The sequence below is a fragment of the Purpureocillium lilacinum genome (assembly GCF_023168085.1).
Source record: "Purpureocillium lilacinum CBS 284.36 DNA, scaffold_6, whole genome shotgun sequence".
Lineage (NCBI taxonomy): Eukaryota > Fungi > Ascomycota > Sordariomycetes > Hypocreales > Ophiocordycipitaceae > Purpureocillium > Purpureocillium lilacinum.
The window spans coordinates 2,507,740-2,526,482 of record NW_027072116.1 but is presented as its reverse complement, the minus strand read 5'-3'; the positions used below and the strand labels follow the sequence as shown (position 1 = coordinate 2,526,482).

The window sequence follows — 18,743 nt, the reverse complement described above, 5'->3', positions numbered from 1 at the left end:
GACAGGACATGGTACGATATGGCGTGGCATCACGCGAGGCGGTTATGGGCACGGGCGGTTCACGATGTGGGAGGGATAGCGGAGGAAAAGGGGGGGTATCATTTCTGTCTCGTGGTGGCTACATGTCACGCCCGTCCGTCTGCCAACTCTCCGGTATGGAGCATGTCCGCCAAGGTATCCCACTTGGCCGACTGCGCGGTGCTGCTTGCGCGGGCGACGCTCCGCAGCCCGCCGGTGATGAACCGGAGGCTTCTATCGAACTCGGCTGAGATCTTTTGCAGCGCGGCTCGGTGTGCCACCTCACCACCAGGCTGCGAAGACACCGACGCCGCACCGGCCTGTTGACTGCGTCGCCCATCCTCAAGCATCAAGGCCAGGTCCAACACGTCGAGCACGGCCGCATGAATGGGAGCCAGCCTGCTTCCCAGACACGCTTCGTCAACCACCTGCTTCATCGCCCCGGCGTGCACAGCAATCATGCCATCCATATCATCCGCGGCCTGCAAGTCAAGCCTCATCTTCCGCCACACCGGCTCCAGCACAAGCGTCGCCAGGTACGTCTGCAGCGTGGTGCAAAACCACAGGAGCTTGTTCCGTGAGGAATAGAATAGGGCACGCTCGTCCCATCTTTGCCCGTCTGTCTGGAGGTTGTCAAGGATCTTTGGCGCGTGGAGAACATGCAGCGCCCGCTTGATCTGTAATAGAAATGTAAAGACGGCTTGGTAGTGGCCGATACTGTCGCGGGTGACAATCATTTGCACTGGCCAAGGCAGTTTGTAGCCTATCTGGACGTGCGGTAATGAATGCTTGACGGACTGTGTGGCCTGCTTGACGGAGATTTGTCTCCCGGCGGCGTCAACGCTGATGGTCAGCCGGTTGATGTCCACGAGCGAAGCAAACGCCTCGCTGCCGGCAGCAGTGAGGCCGTATCGATCGTGCCAAGCCGTCGCCGCATCCATCCTCCCAAAGAGATTCTCGCAAAACGATCCGGCCGCTGCACCGTCCGACATGAGAAACAAGGCTTGCAGCGCGTCGAGCGACGAGCCCAGGCCCCAGTCGTTGAACAAGGCGTTCTTCAGCGTCGTCGATGTCTTGCGATACTTGCTCTGGATCCATCGGTTAAACGCTGCGCCAAACATGTCTGCAAAGGGGGCCAGCTCGAATCCTGGGGGGCAGATGGCGCTGTAGTCAAGCGGTGGCTCGGCCTCCGTCTGCGGAGACAGTACTGCGCTCTGCTTTCCAAGCAGTCGCAGAACGACAATATTCTTTCCAGCATTGTATATCCTACTCACGGCTGGTTTGAGGAACTTTGGTGCATGCAGCGATCCGTCTGTTAACTTGCGCAGTTCGAATCGGTCCTGCCAGGTGTCGCACATTGACACGTCGCTGGCAGGCTCCGTGATGAAGAAGACTTCGTTACCGGGAAGCAACGTGCCCTGGTCCATCCATTGACGTATCGGCCTCAGGTAGACGTTGAAGCATTCGACAAAGACTTCGGCGAGGAACCGGTATGTGTCGAGCTTGCCCGTGAGCTGCGCTATTCCCGCTTCGTCAAACATGAGCTCGAGGTAGCGAAATGTCTCCGCCCGAGACCCGTCCTGGACTTGGGCGATGATGTTGGAAAGGACAAAGAGAGGCTCTAGCCATGGCAAAAGCTCGCTTCGAATTGCGATCAGGCTGATTATGACCTCATCCGTAGGCGAAGCGAGGCGCACTTGAATCTCGGACAATTTGCCGTCGAGGACTTGAAGACGTCTGGAGATGCAGTCTTGCAGCGCCTGCAGGTGAGGCACTCTCTCTGGTCGGCTGGCAAACGCGCGCAAGATGCGGAGCTGTCTGCCATATGTCGAGAATGTGTTCATCAACGCCCTGTGCGTCTCCCATGCCAGGTTCGTCAGCTGAAAGGCTGTGACGGCGGAGCCCTTGCGGTCGAAGAGCGTGCTGTCCAGGCCTTGGAGCATAAACAGCACCTCCCGCACTACCTGAGACTCGGATGTTGCGACTTTACGTGACTGTCCGACGGGGTCGGGCGATGTCGTCGTCCTCCATGCCTGCGCCCGTTGGACCGCCTCTAGCGCCGCCTTGTCGTCGGGGTGGATGATGAAGTCCTGCGCCAGTCTTCCAACCGGCTCGCTACTGTTCGGGATGGTTGTCGCGTCGGACTCTTCTGACGATTCTTCTTCGTACTCCTCGTCGTCCGAATCGTCACTGTAGTTTATCGTCTTCCACAGGTCCGCGTCTTGGTCCCACCCATCCTCCTTCGCGAGGTCCTCCCACCGCAGTCGCACGCTCGCGTCTTGGACATCTTGCCCGAGCGCTTCAACGTCACTCAGCCTCGTTTTGAAGGTGGGCTGGTCGGAGAGCTCCAGGAGCAAGGACAGAATCTCTGGATGCCAATCCGAGGGGTGCTGGCTCAGGGCCTCTCGTCGTTGTCGCAGAGCATCGGCCAGGCCATCGCGGTGGTTGACGCGAAAGCGCTCCTCCAAGCCGTCCAAGTTGCGCTCGACGTCGAATTGGTTCGTGCGGAGATATGAATGGGACTTGAGGGCGCGGAGGGCGGTGTCCCGGGTCGCGCTGAAGCGTTTGGAATCTGCCTGTTGTCCGCCGAGTCAGCACAAGCATGATGCGTTATGGTCGGGAATTGCGGCATCGCCAGCACCTACCTGTGGCGACAACTGCGTCAGGGCCTGGACAAGCTCCTCGGTCAGGGGCGCGAGTCGTGCAGCAAATGCCATGGCCAGGCTCCCATCTTTGGGACGCGTGCTGTTGTCGGCAGATGGGGCGAGGGCTACCGATACGAAGCGCGGTGCATCTGCAGGATGGAAGCAAAGTAGGTGGGATGAGATGCCCCCGTCTCAGCGTCATGACAGCCCTGGAGAGCACGGCGCGGCGCGTCGCGGCGCAGCACACCCGAAGCGCGCAGCACCACTGCCCGAGCAGGGGACCTCCACAGGGCTCCTGTGCCGCGTCACAAGCCTTTCTGGCGCGTCTGGAAGCGCCCCTGAGACCCCACATTGGCTAGGATCGGCCATTTCTTTTGTGGGACTCAGCCTTGGCCCCTATCACGCTTTCATCCCACTACTTTCCGTTGACGTTTCCAGTTGCGACACCCAAGGCCTCGTCGTGTCCAAAGCTCTCCATCATCCCCAGGCCATTGCGCCCCGACATATCGACGGCCCCGAGACCTCGAACAGCCTCGCACCTGTTCCTCACCGCCCGGTTCATGGCCCTCTGAGGCACTGCGATTGCCAATTTTTGCACGCCCCAAGCAGCAGAGGCCCGCGCTGCGGAACCAACGTCGCTATGGCGATTGCGCGGCCCGTCCGGGCGCTGCTCTTCTTCGCCGCCGTCGTCTGGTGCTTCTTCCTCTATCAGATCTTCAAGCCCGATGGCCTGATACGTGGCCCCGGCGCGCGGTATCAAAACTTTGAGCGCGATCCCACCCTGGATCGTGAGTTGCCCCGTTGCCCGTCTTCCACCGCAAAAGCCACGCTGACACGACCTTCCGTCTAGCCACCGGAGAGCCAGAGGGCGTCCTCCGCCGCGTCTCCGACAAGTACGCACCCGATGCCGAAGATAGCGCCCGCATCCCTGCGACCTTGCTGGCGCTGGTCCGAAACAGCGAGGTCGATGATATGGTGCAGTCGATGGCGGATCTCGAACGGACGTGGAACGGCAAATTTAACTACCCATGGACCTTCTTCAACGACGAGCCGTTTTCCGAAGAGTTCAAGACGAAGACACAGGCTGTTACCAAGGCCAAGTGCAACTACGGTACGTATATCCTTTCGTGACGACCGTGCTCACCTGCGGATGCTTACGCCGTCACAGAGCTCATCCCCAAAGACCACTGGGCTACGCCGTCCTGGATCGACGATGCTATATACGAGGAATCCACATCTGTCCTCGCCGAGTCGGGCGTCCAGTATGCCAAGAAAATATCCTATCACCAGATGTGCCGATGGAACAGCGGCATGTTTTACAAGCACCCTGCCTTGAAAGACATTCGGTACTACTGGCGCGTCGAGCCCAAGGTGCATTTCTTCTGCGACGTCGACTATGATGTCTTTGCCTACATGTTAGACAACAACAAGACCTACGGCTTCACCATCACTCTCTACGATGATCCGAAGACGCTGCCGACGCTGTGGCCTGAAACGGTCAAGTTCCTTGCCGACAATCCTCATCACGTCGTCCACAAGAACGCCGCGCTCAAGTGGCTTACCGACGATATCAGGAGACCCGATCACAACAAGAAGGCTCAGGGGTACTCGACCTGTCACTTCTGGAGCAACTTTGAGGTGGCCGACATGGACTTCTGGAGGAGCCAGGTCTACGACGACTACTTTAACCACCTTGACCGTGCGGGTGGTTTCTTCTACGAACGCTGGGGCGATGCTCCTGTTCACAGCATTGCTCTCGGTCTCTGGGAAGACGCGAGCAGGGTGCATTGGTGCGTACTCGACCAAACCTTGGTTCCAAGCAGCCGCTAATATGAGACAGGTTCCGCGACATCGGCTACCAGCACATCCCCTTCTTCAACTGCCCCAACTCGCCCAAGTGCAAGGGCTGCGTCACCGGCCGCCTCACAGACGGCGAGGCCTGGCTCCATCGGGAAGACTGCAGGCCCAACTGGTTCAAGTACGTGGGCATGGGCTAATTCCTCGTCCTTTATTTTGCGAGCAACAAGAGCGAACGGGGCACCCTCGCCTCTGGAACTAATGCGGTCCTCGTGGTCTGTCGCAACCCACAACGGAATTAATGCGGCTGGCATGAGTGTGTTGAGAGCATTGTCGAATTTAGGTGTTTAACGGCGCGAAGGCGGGGTTGGCTGCGTTCAAAGCGTTGCCGTCTAGGGACGTTTTGCCGCAGCGTCATGTATTGGGACATATAGACCAGGAATATCTTGACGAAGGAACGTCTTGACGTTGGGGGTGTACCGTATATCTGGCTCAGGCACATATCATAATGCACCGAATACCGTCACGACACCAGACGTGCCTCCGACACAAAACTGATCGCCCCAGCCGCCGTCCCGCCATGCCATGCAGCTGACGATGTTGCTTCGTGGCTTTTCCTTGCCGTCCCTTCCAACCACCCTCTTCCTCTGCTCGAAGCCTTGTGGCCCCCAAGGGACCGTGACTTTTGCCACCAGCTTGCCGGAAATAAGGTCCCACGCCCATATCCTCCCGTCGCCACTTGCGTTCGGCTCAGCAGTCATTTCGTCGCCCGTAACGACATACTTTTCCCTCCCGCCGAGGAGAGACTGGACCCGCAGCTCTTCGTTCTTCCAGCCTGGGTCCGAGTACGCCCTGAGGCACGTCCCCTTGTCGCGGTCCATCAGCCGTAGCTTGCTGTCCAGGGTGCCTACCAACATGGTCCGCCCATCTTTGGTCATGTCGAGACTGGTCACGCTCGCGCCCAGCACATCCGTGGTACAGCGCCCCATCCTCACGTCGTAGCTCCTGACGCGGCCATCGACACTGCCCACCACGACTTCTGGCCCGCGTACGACCAGCGACGTGATGCTGTCCCTCGCCTCGTCGAGTACCTGGATGGGCTTGAAGCTGTTGCTCTTGGTGTCCCAGATGCGGACCGTGGTGTCGAACCCGCCGCTGACGACGAGCGAGTCCCCGTCGCCGGCAAAGCTCACGCAGTTGATCCTCGCCGAGTGGCCCTGCGCGTTGCCGCCGAAACGCCGCGTCGTCACAGCCGTGGCCACGTCCCACAGGAATACGGACCGGTCGCCGCCCGCGGAGACGAAGCGCTCATTGTCGCTCGCGACGTCGAGGCTCAAGACCTCGTACCCGTGAGCCGCGTACGTCTGGATCAGGCGGCCCTGAGGGATGGCGGGCTTGGCGGAGGGCCGCACCTCGGGTACGGAGGTGCTTGGGAACGGATTGTATAGGCGGATTGTTCTGTCCGCGGAGCCTGTCAAGATGTAGGTCCCCGGAGACGCAGAGTACGCCAGCGCGTGCACAGGTCCTGTGACGGAGCTATTAGCTGCGCTCAACGTTACGAACCTTGACTCGTCACTTACCATTGGACCCTAGCAGGTGCGCCGCTGGCTTATCGGGAAAAGCCATGCCTGGGCCATGCACCCATCGTATCTCTGGCGCGCAGCGTGCGTTACTGCATTTGCGTGGCTTCGCGGCTCACTGGGTGGTCAAGAGTTGTCGATCGTCTCAATGGGCATTGTGAGCTTGGGTGATGGCTTGAGCTGACTTGAGAGAGGAACACCCTGAATGCTTGAACCACATTCGGACATATCACGTGGACTGATTGGCCCGGTTGGACACGCCCCACTCTGCCAGGGTACGGCAGGGGCGACGGGCAAGGGCCCGGAGATGCCCATCGTCCGACTTCCTCGACTTACAAGGCCACGTTCGTAAATCTGTCACGGCGAGGTTATCTCCTGCATACGAAAACCATTTGCTCTTCATCTTCGTCATTGAGGCGATTGCCGCCCAACCAACCACTCATCTACAGCCTTGCCTCTCCTGAACGACCACTGGCCAAAGGGGCCGCAGGTCCATCAAATGATAAATCCCAAACTTCCGCTCCTCATCCGTCATGATACAAATGTGGAAGAGCATACAACAGAAAGGCATGTCGCGTCCATCCATGATGACCTGCCGTCTCGCTGGTTCGTACCCTTCATGCATTGGAAAAACAAACCCAGGAAACCTCCGGTTGGAACTCCGCTGCCCATGTTGACGGCAGCCACAACGCCAAACTATGCATTGACCAGAGAGAACCAGGCAAGAGAAAAAAGAAACAACAATCCTCCGCAAACGTCGAACGCTTGCGAAAGGCCATATATACATGCTCAAGCAAGCGTGGAATATACGATATCCATATCCATGGGATACGGTTTCTCAATGGGCTCGGGGATCTGCCACTGGAGGCGCCTCGGGTCGAGAGGCTCCTCGCTGCTTTGCACCACCCGATATCCCTCCGTCGGGCTGCTCGGACGCGAGCCCTGGTTGTGGTAGATTTGCGTCAACTTCTGCAGCCGCTGCTCGATGGCCTCCTTGGCGACGAGGGAGTGCTCCCAGACCTTGCCCATGCTGTCGACGGCAGTCTTGGCGACCCGGATGCTTTGAATAAGCTCGTTGATGGACGCCATGGAACCGCTCGCCGTCAGGACGTCCACTGCCACAGTAATTGCCATTGACATGGCAGGTGGCGGAGTGCTCAGAATCGTCGGCCGAACACGGAGAATACGGTCGAGGCAGTTGGTTATGTCGAGAATGGCCATGGCATGCTCCCGACACTCCTGGAGGTATTTGGCTCTCCCATCAGTAGGGAGGCGAGCGGCTCCGAGGTGATAACGATTCAGCCCGATTACCGTGTGGTGATACAGAAGGTGCATGGTCAGGAACGAGCCCACTTTGCCTGAGAAGGCTGCCGACTCCAGGTTCGAGCCGCCAAACATCAGCCTGGAAGGCAGCGAGTTGTGCCACTCGCGGGCCCTCCGCGAAATCGTTTGAGCCCTCGCCAAGTCGACTTCTGAGGCGGTAGTCCGACTCGCGAGCCGGGAAATAGCAGTCTGGCAGGTGGACCAAATGTGCGTCATCTCGATAAGGTAGCCAGTGATTTCCGAGGACTTTTCCGCAAGCTTAGATACGATCGACTCGTCCGGGTCAAACATGGGTACCACGGCCTCGACCTGCTTCTCAAAGCTCTCGGAATCAGCCGGCAGCCGGACATATATATCCTCGGCGTGAATCATGATCGGGCGGTCGGGGAGCAGCGTGTTCAGTCGTTCCAGCATGAAAAGAGACCACATGGTCCGGCGTCGAGCCTCACAGTAGCCAATGCCGTTCATCCCAAAGGGGTAGGCCGACAACAACTCGTCCCTTGGCTTCTCCAACTCACGGTTGAGCTGCAAGCACGCCGCAGTGGCCGCAGCAGACGAGATGAGTTCGGCGGCTTCCCGGGGTCGTGACGTCGAAATATGATATACTGCGAGGAGGATTCGGCTTTGGACGAGCTGCAGGCACGCGGTAGTCGTCATTTTCTGCGCAAAGTACGCTACCTGGGCGTACTCATAGGCGATGTGCTTGGGGCCACCCGAAAGCGCTACACCAATGGCCAGCACGCTGTAGAGGACCATCAGGTCCTCGGCCGTCTTCTCGCGAGGGGGGCAAGAGACCCAGGATCGGAAGATCTTCTCGGGAAAGAAACGCATAATCATGGTGTTGTCGACCTGCCCGAAGAACTGAGTGAGAACGGCACTGATGGACTCCGGATCGGACCCGTAAGGATCAGTGCTCCAAGCACGAGAAAGGACTTCGTCGGGAATTCGAGGGAGGATCTCGGGAGGAGGGCGATGAAGCGGCTGCGGCGTCGCCTTCGAGTGGTCCAGGGGCCGGGACGAGGACATGACTGGTTCGCCGTTGGGCACATACGACTCGGGACCAACTTTAAGCCGCTTGCTGTAGCCACCATCCGGGGAGCTCTCCGCCCGAGGGGACACAGGAGGGCTGGATCCGCTCTCGGATATCCTTCCGTCATGGTGTCGCGAGCGCCCACCAAGCCGGTGTGCGTCGTCGAGCTCAGCAGGAGGCGTCGACGGAGATGTGTTGTGTCCCCCTCTCGGTCTATCGCCATGTCAGCATTTCCAGCCCTCGATATCCGAGATCGGGTGCATGAGTTGTTCTTACGCGTTCTTGAACTTGCAGACTCGGCCAAACTTCTCGCACTGAACACACCGCGGATAGTCGGGGTCGCACTTGATCTTCTTCTCCCGGCAGGTGACGCAGGCGATTGCCAATCTCTTGCGGGGCTTGCCCGCCTTGGTCACTCCCCAGTGAGCGTTCACAGCTTCGCCATCGATGACCGTTTTGCAGTGGCTGCCATCGTCATAGAAATAACACATGCCCTCGCCTGGGACCTCGGCAGCCCGCACGAAGCGTGGAAGGAAATGGGTTCCTGTCCAGATCTTAGGGCCCAACCCATCCTTCGACGGCATCCCTTCAGACGTGACGGTGCTGCTCGGAGTGGGCGGCGGGTTTGAGCTGCCGTGAATCGGCCTCGGCTCAGAGAACTCGAGGCCGGAGTCCTTCGATCCAGAAAAGTGACCTCGTGCCGGGTCTCCAGGAGACCGGAACGAGACGTCGCGAGACCCCAAGGAATACTCGTGTCGGCCCGCATCATGGTGGACCGACCACTTCCTGCCGTCAACATCAGAGCGCGAATGATCGCGATAATTTGGCGAGCGCGGCGCAGAAAACGTGCGAGCGAGCGAGTGTAGGCTCTGCCTCTCCGTATCATACCTTACATCGTAGGTGCTGCGAGGCTGTGAAACGGGGGGCGAAGTAGCTGCGGGAAAGTACGAGTTGAGGCTGCTGTTGCCAACACCAGGTGAGGCCCGAGGCCTGTCGAGAGGCGAGTGAGCCGGGTAGGCGCCGTCACGGTCGGTCGGCGTGCGAAGCGACCGCAAGGACGACGGCGGTCCAAAGAGGCTGCTCAAGGACGGCAGTTGCTGGCGCGGGGCAGTCTGGCCCGTGGAATCTCTCCGATCCTGGGCCTTCTCGGGTGCAGCAGCTCCTGCTGAGACATCGCCAGCTGGGCCTTTGTCATAGTTGGCCATGGGAAGGGAGGCGGAGGCGTGAGAAGCCCAGGCCTGCTCGGTGGAAGGTGAAGAGCGGGAGGAGATGGAAGTTGCGCCGGGGCTCGCCAGCTCAGGCGGGCTGTCCGGAGGTACCAGGCGTTGTCGGGAATCTAGGCTGGTTAAGGCACTCATTGGGAAATCGAAAAGGTTGTGTTAGGAACGGTGAGTTGGCATGTCCCGCTCGGGAGACGTTGCAAACGTCGGTGGAGGGCGGTCGATGATGCTGCGAGGGACTCAAGCTCGAGCTGAGAAGGATATCGCCTCTCCCTTCACAGTGCTGTCGAGTATCCACTGACAAGGTCGATAGCCAGGAACACGAACCAGAGGAAGAGTCCAGGAACGCGGAGCAGGGTGTGGAAGTCGTGGAGTCGGGGAAGGGTCTCTTTTGAAGGATGGTTGGGAGGGAGGTGGAAAGTGAACTAACAAGGGCCCAGAAGAGAAATACACCGAGGATCCAAGACGAGGCCACAAGTACAAAGCACCAACGGGCTGGGCTGAGCTTGGCCCATGACAACAAGGTCTAGAAGGCAATCTGAAGGGCGGCCGGCAGTATGCGAGTACCGCCTGGGCTGGTGGCTGCAGAACACGTGCATTTACCCTCAGTGGCGCCCCCTGTCTCCATGAGATGACATCCGGACGCTAGAAGCGCTTCAAAGATGGTGGCTTGTCGGCAGCGACGGCATACACGAAATGGGCGACTTCAAGTGGGATTGATACAACGGCCATTTATTTGGTGGGTGTTGGCTTAACGACGGGTGACAAGACACTCCCGGATGGTGTGGGGGGGGGAGGGGGGGTGTGCTCGAAGGTGTTCGACGGGACCCCGGTCGGCGAAGGACGAAGCGACGACCAGGTCTAACGAAGGGGGCGTGGGGCTGGCCCCAGGAGGGGTGGCTCGACCTTTCCAGCCGCACAAACGCATTCCATCTCATGAGGGCGGCGACTCTCTGGGGCGGGTACACACTCGGTGGCTTCGCTTTGCCAGATCTACGCGACAGTCGCGCGCAGGACTGACGAAACGATTTCTGACTCGCCGCAGCCCGCCAGAGGGACGTGGAGGCCAAAAAGAGACAGGCGTATGCAGACAGACGCCGCCTGACGGGAGCGCACAGCGCACAGCGGCCCCTCGGGCATTCGGTGGCGGGCAGCAAGCGATCGTTGACGATTGGACTAAACTATCACTTTTGCCCAAGGACCCGACACTGATTAACATTGTGGTGGTGGCAAGAGGCGAACGGGCCATGAGACCGTGCTGGGCGGTCGCCGAGCCGGTGCCATTCGGCCTCGAGCCCTTTGGGCTGTCTCTTCCAGGCCGCGAGTGCCAGGAAGTGAGGGTCCCTGGCGAGTCGCCGGCTGCCGACGTGCAAGTGTGTGCTCCGGGGCTGGCAGCATGCACGGGGCGCTTATTCGGCAGGCAAAGAGCAGACGATCGGGGAGGTGGCCATCGAAGGGGGCGGAATTGGCGCGGATTCGCCAGCTGCTGATTTAGGCACAGAGTTCACGTTGGCCTTGGATTCAGTTCCAGGCGGCATTCCCACACTGCTTGGCCTGTGGCTTGGCCAAGTACCTCGGGAGCGCGCGTCTTGTGAGACGGGCCAAAAGTACCCGGTGGCCTGCCTCTTGCGACAAAGACTGAAGTCATGGGCCGCCGGCGGAAGGGCTACAAGGGTCCAGGTGTCTGACCACGGAGACAGGGTATTCGGAGCGCTAGCAGGATACGTTCGGCAGGTCATCCGGCCCTCTGGGATCACGGTTGCACTCGCAGCGGACCGTGGCCTGCGAGGCGGCACAGCGATTAGGTCACAGCTGCGGGCACGACACACGAAAAGGCCCGCGGTGGAGGGAAGGGGGACGACGGCGACCACCATGCAGCTGCGTTGAACCACGGCGCGCGCTCCTGTTCGAGTCGCGGTTGTTACATCGATTGCTCGACGACATTTCCCAGCAAGCTGTCAGGTACCTTTGCTGGAGAGGCCGGGCGGCCCCTCGTACGTACATTCATACATGCAGCAACACGCACGGGTCCGGTACCTGTATGTAGTGCAGCACGGCACCGTCAGAACCTACACATGCCCTCGGTACGGCAAAAGCTTCCGGGGTGTAGGGCGGGGCGCCTCTCCGGCTGGCAACAAGTCGGTCCCAGCCCAAGAAGGGCAGCACCAAGGCGCAGCAACGCACGGAAAATCCGCTGATCGTCTCCGTCGCCAGGAGACATGCTGCCAGCGTGGTTCGATGCCAAGGTCGTCGCTGAGAGGCTAAACCAACGACGGCACGCGACATGCGATTGCCCGCGGCGGGACTGTGAAGCAGAATTTGGCTCGAACCGGAACTATTTTCGAGTCGCCGAGGGTCCCAACCAAGAGGCTGCGGTGTCCGAGTCGAAGAGGGCACGGCAATTCCATGATGAACGAGGCCTGTGCACAGCTCGGTACATGCTCAGCGCTGGTGGCTCTTGCGGAATGTAGAGGACCCTCTGGCGAGCCAGACAGGGCCCTGACCATGCTCGACCTGAGTCGGCAACAACCTCGCTTACCGTTTTCCAGATTCCCAGATTGGGCCGCGTGCGTCGAACTATCTGACGCCCCTGGACGAGGGGACGATGCTGCTGACTGCCAGGTGCTGCGGATGACGCGCCAGGGGCCGGCCCTGATCCCTGGGGCCACGGTAGTGGCTCCAGCGTCTCCATCCCTCTGATGGTGAGAGGCACCCCCTGTCAAAGGCTTCGTCGTGGGGGGCTGTCCAAACTGATCTGAACGGACTTTTCTTTGCTGCAGCGACATTTCTGGGGACGAGTTTGCCGCCAAGGTGCCGCCGGATCCTCCCTGCAACCCGCCAGACCGTCTGCCGCCAGGCACCCCTGATCCACGGGCAATGTCTGGGTGTGGCGAGGAGGCCTGATCGAACAAATTGTGGTTTTTGTGGAGTGGCCTTCAGCGGGAGATGGAACCAGTTTTGAGATTTCCGAAGCCGCGGGGGCTCGGATCCGACAGGCAGACGTCGCCTCATTGCCAGCGCTGCACCCCGCGGCGAGCGTGTGGGGAGCATGAGCACCTGGGCATCCAGGATGCTGCACACCTGCCTTGGTTGTGGCGACATGGCAGAGGCACTCTTGTGCTCCCCTTGGATGATCTGGGTGTCGCGCTTTTGACGCGATGCTGGCCCAGCGATTGCGACGAGGCAGTTGCGCGACGTGCTATCACGAGAGCTCCGACCGGCGGGGACAAGGCTATCATTGGGTCAGTTGTCGCAGGAGGTATGTCGGAGCAGCCCAATCGGAGGCAAAGAGAGGTGCTGATGCGACGGCCGAGTGCCTCTGGAGCCGACAAGCCTTAGGCGACTACCGACACGTTACGTCAGGTCCGTCGGATGGTTCAGGCAGTGGCCCTGCCCTGCCTGCCGGGGTGCGAAGCACAGTCCCTCGGCGCACAGGATGGGACCAACCACTCCCCACACACTCCAGAAGGGTCCGGTTATCGAAAAGCCAGAGCCGGTGGGGGTGGACACCCATCCATGCCATCCGCCGGCAGTGATCCGTCTGCCAGCTTGTACGAGTGCGGGCAAAACAAGGCCGCCTTCGCACGCGCTGCCGGCAATGCGTCGCCGGCATCTGGACACAAGGCTTCGTCTCCGTTCGTTCGCGAGATGTATCTGGATCGCGAGGCATGCACGACGTACTCCGGACAGCGGCGCAACGGAGCACGCCCTCTGATCCACCAGCCGCCGGGCCTCGAGGGCCGAGCCCCGGCCCATGTGGCTGAAGACGCACCTCCAAAAGCCGCGGCACCTAACGGCATGTGGCGGATAAATTTGGGACCTGGCAATCTGGGGCTGGCGTCAGTGCCACCTGACTGTGCCAAAGCCAGAATGCCGACTGGTGCCCGACTTTTCTTGCGTTGCGCCACGGGAGTCGACTGCCGCTGCAGTCCCGAGGGCGCAACAATGGGCTCGGCATGCCATAATAAGATCGGCGAGTTCAGTTTGACCGCGGAGCGACCTGAAACTCTTCATCACGGCCCTCACACGTTTGCAGATTCAGCGGCTCATGGGTCGTCGGAACTCACGGGCGGCCATCCCGTTGTGCCAACATGGACCCTTGGAAATGAGGCCGAGCCAGCGGCTCCTGCGCCTAAGTGCACAAGAGGCATCAAACAAAACATGCACTGTCCAAGCACACGCCGCCAGCAAGCACACCAGAGGATCCATCGGGCAAGCGCGAGACGGGGCCAAAGAAAGCACCAGGGCAATTGCTGACCGTTCCCTTGCCCGGTAACCAGGCTGGCTGATGCCTTCTCGGCCGAGGAGCCTTCGTGTCTTCGCGAGGGCATCTCAGCTCTTGACTATCGAGGAGCAGCCCCACTGATGTGATGCTGAGCATGGCAACTTTGGCGCGGGCTTGGCCGGCCCACGGTTTGAGACAAAAAACCCCCCGGTCATCCGTTGCCCGATACAGACCCATCTCCGGACCATCCATGGTTCACTAGCCCCGGCCAATTGGCGGCGCCAGGATGGCCAAGCAGCGTCTGGTGCGGAACCGGGCAAGCCAGGACAGGCTGCTGTAGAGAAAGTCCACAAATCGGTATGGAGAAAGGTTGTCGCAAAACGGCTGAAAAATCATGAGGTCCCGAGACTGGCTCTGTCCCATCTCGCAAAACGAAAGTTGGGCGAGGGACACGGTCCAACGAGCAGCGACGGAGGGCTAAAAGAGACGCTCTGCGATGGTCATCTGGGCGTCATCAGAAATTCGAATCGAGTCCCCGGCGAAATGGCAGGTTGGCCCGCGACACAACGACCGAGGAGCTGCGTTGCTCAAGACGCATGCCATGGGACAAATTGAGCACTTTGATGAAGGACGTGATGTCCAACAGCTTGCCTGACGGATCGCTCGTCACACAAGGATGGGATGACCAGGGTCTATTTTTAGGGAGAAGCTGTCGAACGGTGAGGTGAGGCAACGAAGGCGGCTGGCCCTTGAAGCGACCTGTGCACTGAGATCCCATGTACCGGGGATCGTCGGGGAAAAGTGTGTGTAACGTGGTCTCTTGCACGGGCTGGACGCGAGAACCGGCGAGGAGCGCCCACTCGGGACACGCCGTGTTGGTGCTGACCGGACGCCCCCGGGCCAAAGTCTGACATGCTCCAGGTGGCTTTCACGCAATGCCCTGCCGCAACCCCTTCGCTCCCGTCAGTGGCCGCCTCGGTCCCGGAAGGTGGGCTTGGTCCGAGACGACGTCGAGAGAAGGTTTCGGCGCGGCATGAAGCCGCATGGACAGGCCACTCGGCAGTCAAGAAAGCAACTGTTCACGCGACGTTAACCTTTCACGTCTGCCGACAGCGCTGCTGGGGCTCTGCTTCTGTCTTGCCCCCCAGGGCGGAGAATACATGCATGCTTGGTTGGGGATGCACAATACATGCTCAGCAGCAGTAGGCGCTGTTCCTCCTGCGCCCGCCTGCACCAGTCGCTGGGATTGGAATCACCACCACAAGGGAAGGGCTCCTCGTACGGGCAGAATGCACAGCACGCAACCTAGCCGACGGCTCCTGGTGCATGCGCCTCGAGCCGTATGTGGTAATCACAGCGAAAAGGCTGCGTGCAAGGTGAGGGTCGAAACAAGCCGTCGGTAACGAATCAGCGGGGAGCCGGAGGTCACTGTAGCGCCCCTCGTCGGCGTGGCATCGGTCGCGGCCTGGGGAGGCAGACACACGCGGCATGTCGGAACTCTGGCACAACGATCTGTTGCATTGTTGCGGAGTCGGGAGCAGCAGACACGGAGACGCGCTCGTACGTCTCCAGGAACCATGGTCCCGTCGTTGCTGGAGATCAGTGTCGCTGCCGGCTCCAGACATGTCACATCTTCATCTCAGGCGCCCAAGCGAGTCTCCAATGGGTCTAGGCTCGGCACTCAACACACATGCCTCGTCTGTCAGTCTGTCGATCGGCACTCTTGGGGGAGGTTGCACAGGCGCGCGAGTGGTGGCCGGGCTCCCACCCCGTCTCCGCCACATCGGCGGCAGACCTGTGCAGGCCAGGCCCTTTCATGTCTGATCGCTCGCAGCGCAACGCATGGGGAGCAGGGCAGTCCGGGACTCACGCATTTGATCGATGGTCAAGATGTCTCCGGTGGCCCCTTGGTCGACCGAGAGGCATGTGATACACGCGCTGCTCCCGGCGCGGCCCCGTGTCCGAGTTGGGCAATCGCCGGTCCAGGGCACTGGCGCGCGCACTTTGGTCTTCTGGATATTGAACGTTACCTCGAGAAGGACCTTGGAGCACTGTGCCGTGCGGGTGCACCAACAAGGACCGGAGGGCTGGCGAACCACCATCGTCGACATCCTAGCCACCATTGGCAAAACACTCCGTATCGAACATGAGTTGAAATGACAGTGGGAAAAGGCCCAGGCCCCAGCCTCTCGCGCCTGTCAATGTGCCGCGGCGGCTCGGAGGCTGAATCCAACGCCCCTGCGACTAGCCGCGCCACTATCTCAACACCTCGCATCAGGATCCCTTTTTTACCTTTGGGTGCCCGCTCTAATCTTGGCACCACGGGAGATGGGAGCTGTCAATCGCCCCCACGAAGTTGTCGAGAGGCAGTTGTGATGCGCTCGGGTTCGGGTGGCCGGCAGTAAGGGATTCCACGAACCATGAACGCTGAACAAAACTGTCTCGGACAGCTCCAGGCACCGGCTTATTGCCGGCAGGCTCGCTGGGCCAGGTCCCTGATGCCATGCATACCACAGGCTGTCGTGATCAGCCGGTGCGGAATTTCTGGACTCTGTCGAGGCCTGAAGCCACGAACCAGTTCTATCGAATGTGGCGCTCGGCGGAACCGCAGCCACCGCCAGGACCTGGCACTCGGCCCGGCATCGAACGATTCATGATGGCAGAATTCGGTATCTGTCATGCGTTTATTTGCCAAAATCACGAGGCGGAGAAGGGGCAAGCTTTCCCACACACCAGAGATTACTCCGCCATGGGGTAGCGAGTCTGGTGGCTTTCGGGTCTTGTCCCGTGTCCCACGGGGGGGGGGCTTGGCCGGATGGGTGCTGCCCGTCGACTCCGTGCCCTCGGCGAGAAGACACATGCCGAGCATCGCCAGCTGGTGGGCTGACTGGCGGCGCCGAGCGACAGCCAGTGACGCGACTCAGCACAACGACATGAATGTCGCCGAAGTGAGGTCCAGTGTGGTGTAAGTGGCCACTGCCGCCAGCAAAGACGGCCAATCTTGCTCCACGGCGGCTCTTCTACCAGGCACGATGCGGCAGCTGGCTGCACTCGGGGCGTACAGCTACGTACGGACTCCGTAACTCACAGCGGGGTGAGAGACTGGAATTCCGCAATGTCGGGGCCCTGGCCCGCCGGGCTCGCCAAAGAGAACCAGTGAAGAGGCACAGCCAAGCGCACAGAGGGCACTTACTCGCACCAACATGGCTCGTAGGGACCGCAGCCGGGGGGGCGGCCAGACGGGTTTCCTGTTTGGTCCATGGCGCACCGACGCTGCCGTGCCGCTTCAACAATTGAAGGACCACCCTGCGAAACAAAGGTTCTTTTTCATTATTAATGAGCAAAGGCAACACCGACGGTGATGACGGCGAACCGCGTGGTTGGTATCCTCTCATATCGAAGGACGCGGGCGACATCGACAGGGTCATGCGTGGCAACAGCAGCGGCATGTGGTCTCTCTGTCTGCGACGGGGGGCGAAAGCGCCGTGCTTGCAGAGCCAAGCAGAGGCCGTTCCCCCAAAGAGTTGCCCGGGCCAGGGAACTTCAACCCACTGCGCAAGGGGAGGTGGATTCCGCACGCCGCGGGGTGGGCACATTGAAGAGGACAGGGACAGCTTCCAGACGCCGCCACAGTTGCGGAGCAGACAGGACACGACACGCCCGAGGACGCAGAACAGAAACCCCATGCAGCTCGGCACCTTCCCAATCCAAGTGCCGCTAGGGCGATATGCCCAAGTCTCACCAAGCGAGGCGCTGGACTGGCTGGGTCCCCTCGGTTGGATCTGCGCAACAGCCGTCGTCATCGTCGGCTTCAGGCGGTCCAACCACGGCCGAGCAGAAAAAAAAGGTTGAGTCGCAGTCGGGGGATCGTCGCAGCTTGATCTCAGAGCAGCATCACCTGCAGCGGCACTGCTCCTACAATTTGCGCGTGTCCCGGCGCGATGACGATCTGTCGGCGGGCTGGCGCTGAGGATTCCGCGGGACGAAGCCATCCACCGTGTGCGTGCTGAACTGGCGGTGCGACCGCCAGCCATTGCACCCCACGCCGACGCCATGTCGTCGTATCTGGAACTGGAGCTTGAGTCGCGGCATCCACGGGGACCCTGCCTTGCCAGAGGGAGGCGCCTCGTTCACCCTTTAAATTACATATGGCTGCGGCGAACCAAGCTTCAACGGGAAGGGAACGAGACCAAAAAACCCCGCGGGTCGAGGGCGTCGAGTCGGGCTGGCCCAAGTCGGGCTGGCCCACGCACAGGCCAAGGGGGTTCATGGTTGGGGGTCATTAGGTCAGAGCCGGGCGCAAATGTTCTCTTCGGTTTCGCCTGGCCTTCTCTGCTCCTGCTGCATTGGGGGCGAGGCGAAGGAAGGCGACTTGTCCTCGTGGCATCCCTGGAGCCATGCAAGGACGAGAGGTCTTTTCGTCTTGGCCTCTTGAACCGGTGGCCCTGCGAAGGATCAGGATGCCTGCCCAACGGACCGCACTACAAGCGGACGGTTCAAGTATTACGCGCTCGCGGGGGTGGACTCACGGACGGCTGTGCCACTGAAGAAAAGCTGCTGATGAGCCACAGCCACGGCTTGCAGACCCTCCCGGGGTGACATCGCCTCTGACGCAGGAGACGGACCGGCAGCGACCAGCCCTCCTCCCCATAACGAGAGGGACCCTGACCCAATCTCGGTCTCGGTACGTAGGGGGCAACTGCCGTAACGCTCAGCAGCCAGCCAGCCACGGGCGGTGCTGGTACTGTACTGCCGGCATGAGTTTTTCTTTTCGTCCGCTTGTCGTCGTCGCACCCGATTGATGTCTGTCAGTCTGCGCCCGCCGGCCCGGCGGGGGGCTCCGACCGACTTTAGAAGGAGTAGAGGCCGTGCACAGGAGGGAATCGCCATGTCTTCACTCAATCG

The 18,743-nt window shown here is 60.5% G+C and overlaps 4 protein-coding genes across 4 annotated transcripts; 1 reads left to right on the top strand and 3 right to left on the bottom strand.

The window, feature by feature from the left end:
* Nucleotides 1–125: 125 nt before the first annotated feature.
* On the bottom strand, nucleotides 126–2,735 carry PLICBS_008659 (uncharacterized protein; the record flags this gene model as incomplete). The annotated part of the gene is made up of 2 exons (XM_018324884.2): nucleotides 126–2,594; nucleotides 2,664–2,735. The coding sequence occupies 2 exons, from the start codon at nucleotides 2,733–2,735 to the stop codon at nucleotides 126–128; spliced, it is 2,541 nt and encodes an 846-aa protein (XP_018176278.2).
* A 568-nt stretch (nucleotides 2,736–3,303) lies between these two features.
* On the top strand, nucleotides 3,304–4,660 carry PLICBS_008658 (uncharacterized protein; the record flags this gene model as incomplete). Its single annotated transcript, XM_018324885.1, has 4 exons — nucleotides 3,304–3,451; nucleotides 3,514–3,774; nucleotides 3,832–4,453; nucleotides 4,504–4,660. 4 exons carry the CDS (start codon nucleotides 3,304–3,306, stop codon nucleotides 4,658–4,660), a joined length of 1,188 nt encoding a protein of 395 aa, XP_018176279.1.
* A 303-nt stretch (nucleotides 4,661–4,963) lies between these two features.
* Nucleotides 4,964–6,086, bottom strand: PLICBS_008657 (uncharacterized protein; the record flags this gene model as incomplete). The annotated part of the gene is made up of 2 exons (XM_065601432.1): nucleotides 4,964–5,985; nucleotides 6,041–6,086. 2 exons carry the CDS (start codon nucleotides 6,084–6,086, stop codon nucleotides 4,964–4,966), a joined length of 1,068 nt encoding a protein of 355 aa, XP_065457504.1.
* Nucleotides 6,087–6,829: 743 nt separating this feature from the next.
* Nucleotides 6,830–9,598, bottom strand: PLICBS_008656 (uncharacterized protein; the record flags this gene model as incomplete). The annotated part of the gene is made up of 2 exons (XM_018324886.2): nucleotides 6,830–8,606; nucleotides 8,670–9,598. 2 exons carry the CDS (start codon nucleotides 9,596–9,598, stop codon nucleotides 6,830–6,832), a joined length of 2,706 nt encoding a protein of 901 aa, XP_018176280.1.
* Between the last annotated feature and the right edge of the window lie 9,145 nt (nucleotides 9,599–18,743).